This window comes from Morone saxatilis, unplaced genomic scaffold (assembly GCF_004916995.1).
Source record: "Morone saxatilis isolate NCDOM2014 unplaced genomic scaffold, NCSU_SB_2.0 Contig18, whole genome shotgun sequence".
NCBI classification, from domain to species: domain Eukaryota; kingdom Metazoa; phylum Chordata; class Actinopteri; family Moronidae; genus Morone; species Morone saxatilis.
In genome coordinates this window covers 1,539,402-1,547,825 of record NW_023339740.1, presented here as the reverse complement: position 1 = coordinate 1,547,825, position 8,424 = coordinate 1,539,402, and the positions used below count along the sequence as shown (strand labels likewise).

General features: G+C 37.8%; 1 protein-coding gene across 1 annotated transcript in view; it reads left to right on the top strand.

Moving 5' to 3' along the window:
* chia.1 (chitinase, acidic.1) overlaps nucleotides 1-6,191 on the top strand; it is a 6,687-nt gene extending 496 nt beyond the window's left edge. The window contains exons 2-11 of the mRNA XM_035661666.1: nucleotides 669-698; nucleotides 822-1,026; nucleotides 1,994-2,050; nucleotides 2,160-2,325; nucleotides 3,179-3,303; nucleotides 3,588-3,711; nucleotides 4,404-4,586; nucleotides 5,146-5,262; nucleotides 5,450-5,576; nucleotides 5,817-6,191. Coding sequence (XP_035517559.1) covers nucleotides 669-698; nucleotides 822-1,026; nucleotides 1,994-2,050; nucleotides 2,160-2,325; nucleotides 3,179-3,303; nucleotides 3,588-3,711; nucleotides 4,404-4,586; nucleotides 5,146-5,262; nucleotides 5,450-5,576; nucleotides 5,817-6,025 — 1,343 coding nt within the window. The 3' untranslated portion in view covers nucleotides 6,026-6,191. The remainder of the gene's footprint in view (nucleotides 1-668; nucleotides 699-821; nucleotides 1,027-1,993; nucleotides 2,051-2,159; nucleotides 2,326-3,178; nucleotides 3,304-3,587; nucleotides 3,712-4,403; nucleotides 4,587-5,145; nucleotides 5,263-5,449; nucleotides 5,577-5,816) is intronic.
* Nucleotides 6,192-8,424: the final 2,233 nt, after the last annotated feature.

Here is an 8,424-nt window from a genome sequence, read left to right as displayed (position 1 = left end):
CAGAGGAACCTGATTGTTTCACAGATTATCTGTCTCATGTTCTACTGTCAGGATATAGTGAAAGTTGGGGGGCTAATGTCAGCAAATATATTTTTACAAAAATTACCTGCTGCAGCTTTAATTCATTCATTCACACAGTAATTCAATTATAAATTTAGTCATTCATTAACTAGCTGAACTGAGGCATACGTATAAGTAAGTAAAGCAATTAAGACTAGGAATTAAATTATTCTGATATTTGAACCATTTTGAACATTTCACACAACTGCACTCATTTTTTAAGAGACTATATCAGCCAACTTAGTATTTTATTTTTGGAAGCTTTGTTAATCTTATTTATTTCATGTTTTACACTTTTCAAAAGTGTTCAGGCTGCTCTGTTGATAAGTCTAGTATCTAATTAAGTAATATCCTACATTGAAATCTTGCAGATATATAATATGGATAAATAAAATTGATTAAATGGGTTAGATAACATAATTTTTTTTTACATTTGGACTTGGATATTGTTTAGGTGAATATATTTATTTATTTTTGCAGCAATTTTAATTGTAGTTGGTTGTTGTTTCACGTACCAGGTCCCCGTTCATTCTATTGTTTTTGTTTTCTTGCACATGTATGTATTTACACTAAGTCTCACATCTTTTCTCTTCTCTGTTGTTTTGCAGCTCTGGGCATTCTGCTCATTCTGCAAATCGGTAAGCATTAGTTTTGTAGGACAACAGGCATTGACTCTTCTTTACACTAATATGATCAAAGCCTCCAAACAAACACAGGTGCACTTAAAGTCTCATTGCTGCTGTCCTACTGTCCTCCATCAGCCTCATCCAATAAACTGGTGTGCCACATGACCAACTGGGCCCAGTACAGGCCCAGCAGTGCCAAATTCACACCAGACAACATCGATCCCTTCCTGTGTACACATGTCATCTATGCACTGGCCACCATCAACAGCTTCAACCAGATCAGCCCCATTGAGTGGAACGATGAGCAGCAGTTCAGCAGGCTCAACAGCCTCAGGAATGTGTGAGTTAACACAGCCAATAACATTTAGCTGATGTGGCTTTTTCAAGACTAACAGTACAGACAAAATGTCTTCTGCCAGTGTCATTTGACTGAATGGCATTTAGAGCAATATATAGATAACCATTTGTAGCCTGGAATCCTGTTTTTAAGTCCCAACATTTTAATGCACACACTAATTAGAAAGGTGTCAATTATGTCATTTATGTTCTATTTTCAAAATCATGAAGGAATCTTCCAATTAAATACAAAGAAATAACTACATACATACATTTCCAGCTCCAATAATGTTTTATAGCAAAAGTATATCAAAAGAAAATCCTAATGTGACCACTGCTTAATACTTTTCCAAATATCATTTAGAATATCATGAGGCCAGGTTTAACATTAATATTACATTATTTTTTTAATTATTATTATTAATATTATTTTTAAAAGCTGTGGGGAAACTTTGCAATACATTAATGACATATTAATGAGAAATACAGACTGCACTATTTCATATACAGAATTGGCAAAGACATAAAGACAAGATTTTTTTAAAGTAGTTTTCTGTATATGGGTGTCCATGGATAATCTGACTGTGGGAGATGGTATGTTTTGAAAAGGGCAGGTACCTTATACATTTTTATTAAACATTGAACATAATTGGACATAAGCACATAGCTTGAAACTTGGGAGTAGACTTCCATTTTTTTCACAGCTTGCGAGATAAATGTCTGCAACAGAGAAGAGTGTTAAGTCTTTGGTCATAAAACTACTGACGTCTTTCTGTAGTCTGTGTCTTTTTTTTTCTATCACAGTTTAACTGTAATAAATCAGTCAACATAAGTTAAAAACTTCAGTGGGTTAGGTGAGTGAAATATAGCATTATATCATCAGCATATGTTTGACCAGAAACTTTGTGTTGTTCGATGATATGATGATTACATTTAAGGTTATGTTTGTAACTCTCTCTCTCTGCTATTAGCAATCCTGCACTGAAGACTCTGCTGTCTGTTGGAGGCACCGTCAATGGACTGAGCCCGTAAGTTCAAATCTTACCAAAGTTCTCACAGTCTTCCTCACACATTCAACACAGAAGTCAGAAAACCTTCCTCTGTGACTGTATTACCATGTTTTATACATCCCACCAGATTCATCGCCATGGTTGCCAAGCCTGAGAGTCGTGCAGCTTTTATCAGGTCGGCCATCAGCTACCTGCGCACCCATAACTTTGATGGGCTGAACCTTGCCTGGGAATATCCTGGACACAATGGCAGCCCATCGGTGGACAGGGAGAGGTTCACTTTGCTGGTCACTGTAAGCATGGACCTCATTTTTCAATAGTTTTTGTAAATTATTGGTGTACACCAGTGTTTTCTCTGCTATTCAATAGGTGTGGTGCCTAAAAGCCATTACTGTCAAACTTTGATGTGATTATAGCATTTAAAAAATTATTTTAATAGTTTAATATTAAAAAATAAGGCAATCAGGCTAAGAAATTGCAATCTATTTAGCGTTCAGTCTTTATGCCGGATCTATGGGGGCACGTGCATTGTTGTCTTCCACACAGTGGCTTTAAATCTCAAAACCTCCCGCTCATTGAGGCTACAACATTATTTAGATATATAAAAGATTTACTCAGTTCTACTTGTTGATTCTGACTAACAAATTAATGGACAGCCATCATTCTGGTGGGGAAATTAATGTTTGTATCAAATTTCATGACAATCCATCCAATAGTTACAGTAGTACATTCACCCAAAACCACAAATGTCAACATCATAGTCAAACAACAAAGTCAGTAGGATTAATCCACTCAAGAAACATCTGTCCAAGTTTTGGTGCCAATCCATGTAGCTGATATGAGATACTGTATTTCACTGGATAAGAAAAAACTTTCCACTGCTGGTGGCACTAAAATAAAATATATCAACCTCATGGTGGCTCTGTAAAAAAAAAAAAAAAGAATCAGCACATTGACTTGGGGAACATGAATAAAAGTCTTTACAAAAACGTCATGGCAATCATCAGTATGTGTTGCGATATTTCAAGTCTCAATCAAAATGGAAGCTTGACCGACCAACCAATTGACATTACCATCCAAAGAGCCACACCACTAGCATGACTAAAATCATGGTATATCAATGTTTTTTGTTCATTCTGCCAACAGGAACTGTCCAAGGCCTTTGAGGATGATGCTAGAGACAACAGGAAGACTCAGCTGCTGCTGTCAGCCAACGTTGGTTCTTTCCGTCCTACTATCGACAGAGCCTACGAAGTCAACAAGATTGCAGTGTAAGTTTGTTTTTACTGAACTTAATGTATGTTTATGTTTATGTGTATGTTTTATATCCAAAAAAGTATAATTGTTTTGGTGCTGGCAATTTCTATTGATACCCAGCCCTACTTACTGTGAATGACACGTCTGTCATTCACAGTAAGACTGGAATGTCTTGCTCAAGGATGCTGGAAGGAAGAACTAAACCAGTTTCACCTTTGTAGTTTGCTAAATAATGTCCTTCACTAATGGCGACACTTCATCTACTGCCTATCTAAAAAAAACCTTTTAAAATCAACAGTCATCTTGACTTCATCAATGTCATGACCTATGACTTCCATGGACACTGGGAGGCAGCTACCGGACACAACAGCCCACTGTACCGCAGCTCTGTGGACTCTGGCTCACACCTTTATCACAATATTGTAAGATGCACACAAAGACACACAACACATAGACACCTGAAAACAACACACACTTCACGACATTAGTTTATGTGTATATTATTAAATTGTCCATAATGCAGTTTAAGAGGCTTTCTCTCACTGTTATGAACCACAGTTAGGGTTGCTACACTAAATATAGTTTCTGCTCAAAGCTGCATTGACCACTAGGGCACAGAGAGTCTCACAAAAACTCAGGACAATGAGCCTTGATATAATATTAAATATAGATATCAAGTTTTGTTAGCTGACTGTTTACTTACTAGGGTTGAGTGAGTGCCTGTCTGAAACAAGTATCCAGTACAGATTTTGTACTTTTATATCAATTGCAGGGTTAACTTAACAACTTCCGTTTAAGCACGGCCTAAATTATTAATGAGTATGAATACAGATTATTTAGTCGGTTGAACAGATACAGATAATGGTGAACATGCTTACTACTTACATATTCAACAGCCCCAGAGTGACATTAGCATTAATTTGGAGTCAAGTCGGATACTCACTTCACTCCCCTATTTAAATCGAGTTGTCCATCAACCCCAAAGGAAAGCATATTAGGACTTGTTTAGGACTCGAAGCTCAAAGTTTGAGACTTGGGACTTGACTTGGTGCTCACCTGACTTGACTTTGGGACTTGTGACTTGCAAAACAATCTTCTTTGTCCTTTTTGTTAGAACTCTTCTATAGCCCATTGGCTGGCTCTGGGAGCACCATCTGAGAAGCTGCTGCTGGGTTTCCCCACCTACGGACGAACCTACCGCCTTAGCAGCGGTGCTACTGATCTTGGAGCACCAGCTAACGGGCCCGCAGACGCTGGACCCTACACTCGCACTGCCGGCTTCTGGGCCTTTTATGAGGTAAAACACATGCCTAGTTCAGTTGTTTAAAGTCAACATATTTTCCCAATAATGGCTGCTGTCATTCTTTTGTCCACTGATGATAACTGTTGGAATGGTTATGTCAAATCTCACTCTTGGGAAGGTTAAGCCTCATTGGCACATGTCTGTAATTGAATAACCATCCTAAAAGTTACTGCTGCTCCTGTTGCTGACAATACTGGCATCTCTGCCTCTTCTCTTCCTCTAAAATGATGAGAAACTGACACACCTACCCATTTTTAATACATAACCTACATAACCATCAAAATGGATGCACAATACGCCAGGCAGCCATCATCCTTACGCAAAACACATATTTATAAGCAAGTATATCTCCAAAAGTACTGTAACATCACGACTCAACATCAACATGACTTGAGGTCATCTGCATTTGATGAATAAGAAAATACACGTCTGAAAAACTAATAATGCAAAATTATGAATGTAAAAATAATGGTGGAGTTTTCCTTTAAGTATTTATATCAGTGAAGATAGTAAACATTGCTTGCTGTTGTTGTTTATGTTTCCATGTTACCAGATCTGTGACTTCACCTCCAGTGCTACTGCTGGATGGATCTCTGAACAAGAGGTTCCTTACGCCACCTATGGCAGTTCCTGGGTGGGATATGATGACAAGCGAAGCTATTCTTCCAAGGTAACCAAGCGTGGCATTACTACCTGCAGTTCTAAAAATGTTATTAACCGATTCCAACTTTTGTGCGTTGTGATGAAATGTTCTTGTGAAGTGTTTTTGGAAGAGAAATATGTCTACAATATATGTCTACAGGTCTGTAGCTGCTGCTGTTTTAATCATCTTTGTTACTAATGTGGTCATGCTGTAGGTCCAGTGGATGACTGCCAACAACCTGGGAGGTGCTCATGTGTGGACTCTGGACATGGATGACTTTGGTGGATACTTCTGCTCAAGTGGAACTTATCCTCTAGTAAATCACCTCAGGATGTCAATGGGTAAATGCTGTGGCTCAGCTAACTTACAAAGCCATCTCCTCCCATCGTGATGGCTTTACTTTGTTATTAATCGATTGATCAATCAGTAGAAAACAATCTCAGAAACCTGACAATAATCACAATTTCCTTGATAAGTTTTTGATCAGAAGTTAGTTTCAGTTTTGGTGTCGTTTGTAATAAAGTGTCAGAAAAGGTTGGTTTAGCTCTGTTTATAATAATAATATTTGTCTGACTCTGCAGGCTTCGCCCCAAAGCCGACCACCACCCCAGCCCCCACCACCACCAGGGACCCCATTGCAGAATTCTGCCGTGGCCGACCTGATGGCCTGTATGAGAATGCATCTGATAAGACCACCTACTTCCAGTGCTTCCAAGGAAACACCTACCTGCACCGCTGCCAGCCTGGCCTCATCTACTGGGACTCCTGCAAGTGCTGTGACTGGCCATGAGTCAGTTAGAAACTTGTACTGATTAACCTGAGTTACAACTGGAAACAGAATTTGAGAAAATTGCTCTTTGCAGCTGGCTAACTGCTTTCCAAAACAAAATAAACAAAACAAATAAAAAAAACCTTAACATTATATAATATGATGAATGACATGCCAGATTTACTTGTACTTGTGTTGTATAAGAAAAGTGAACATTTTCATAATGTTTGATATATATTGTGAACTTTTAATTAATTACTTCAATACTCTGCTTTCCTAAATTTGTATTTCAATTAAACACTTAACTATATTATATTTTTAAGTAGGTTTTTTCATAGACTTCTGACAACACCTTCATTGTTGCATCATTGTGAAGGGAGTATAGTATAGTTCAGGCAGATTGGCATCAGCTGCTTACTTCACAACCACAATAACTGGATATAAGAAGATAAGAAGTTATAAAAGAATAAAATATCTTTATATATATATATATATATATATATATATTTTACAACAATTTAGTTTCTTCTGCAGACCTGATACTACTTGTTCTGATTTTTCCCTAAAGGTGAAGGTTTTCTTGATCTTTAGTTGGTTTCCGTAGTTCCTGGCTGGCTAAAATGCTGGGGGCCTATAGTGAAAAGATAAAAGCTAGATTTCATTATTTTATTTCACAAACAGTAATGTTAAATTGTAGTAAATAAACAGCAGTCTCTTTTTTTTCATTTTGAGGTGAATCACTCATTAGTGAGTCATGAACTATTAGGTATTCTTGATTCATTCCTCACCTCTTCCGTGGCAAGGTTTTTGTTTATGTTACTGTGAAAACTGTATAATTGAATTTATGAGGAAAAGTTTCATTTTGGATATAGTGACGAGATGACGAGAGGCCTTTTCAATTCAATTAAATTCAAGTCATTTTATTTGGCGACGGGGGCAAGGAAAAACTGCCTTTTAACAGGCAGAAATCTAGGACAGACCCTTCGGCTCTAGATGGGTGGTCAATCCTTCACCTCTAACCTCAAGATCTGTGAATGAAAAGGGTTCGATGGGTATCATCAAGTCTGCAGACACTATGCTATTCCTATGCAGTTTTCAGGAAAAAAAATCATCTGTTGCATCCATTATAAATGTTTTTTTCGTCTAGTCTATTTGAATACTTCTGCAAACTCACTTCTGTCTCAGCAGACAATTGTATCTGAGTGTGGGCCTTGTGGCATTAGAGCTGAATGATGTTACCATAGAGGCAGCAAAATGAAAGTGCTTACTTTCAGCTCGGCCGATATGACTCAACATCTATTCTATTCTCATTTTGTCAGATCTGGACCTGAGTCTGAGTCCCACAGGGAAGGTTCTGAAGACAATAGGGGACAGCTTGTCTGTGAAGATGGAGAAGATTGCCTCGGGTGACGCTACAGTGTCGTGGACAAAGGTAATGGTGGCGTCAAAATGTAGAAGGAGTTTGGAAGAACAGGAGGATTTTCTCCACTGCCTATTTCATTTTCTTTAGCTAATAATTAAACCTGACTGCAGAAGCTTGTATGCACTGTGAATAGTCACAACTGTGACCCTGATGATTTCTTTTTCCTTCAAAGCCCTCAGGAGCTAATGGTAGCATCAATCCATTTATTCTACACTGTGCGTCTGACAAGCTAAACTGCAAAAACAAAAAAGAAAACACATTATGATGCATTAATAGACAGATCTGGAAGTGTTCTTAAAGGGACACTGTTGTTCAAAGAAATCCTAGTAAGATATAGTTGATATATTGTGTCAGTTCAGTCTAGTGTAAAACATAAGGAAAAGTAAGATCAGGCGATTCTTGAGTCTGGGTCAGCAGTGAAAATAGGATAAAGGTAGATATGAGAAAAAGACAGTGATGAAACACTGAAGACTAGATAACACTGTCATCCCATTTATACTTTCATTTGAGATTTCAGTAGCTCCACATATTGGTTTCTGTTTTTCCCCATTGAGTTCTGAAATGAGCATTCCTGTGTGACCCTGAACAGGAGAAGAGGGTAAAGAAAAATAAAACTTGCATTCATAAGTTTGCTTCAGAAGACCCAGACTGACATTGTTGCTCTGGTTTTCAGAATGGAAAGGCAGTGAAGGAGCCAGAGTTCAGCAAGTTGAGCTATGCTGATGCAGGAATCTATGTATGTGAGGTGTCCTTGATTGGACTCACACGACGCCAGAGCTTTGAACTGGTCGTAGAAGGTGAGTAAATGTGTGTCATAAGCTCCAGCAATGTATTTTAAGTATCATATTCAAAAAGTTTGGTGGAAACAAAATTGAAAGACATTTCTTAATTTCGCAAATTAAGTGTTTGCTCTTAAAAAGGTCCAGTTTGTAACATTTAGGAGGCTCTGTTGGCTGAAATGGAATATAATATTCATAGGTATGTTTTTATTAGTGTA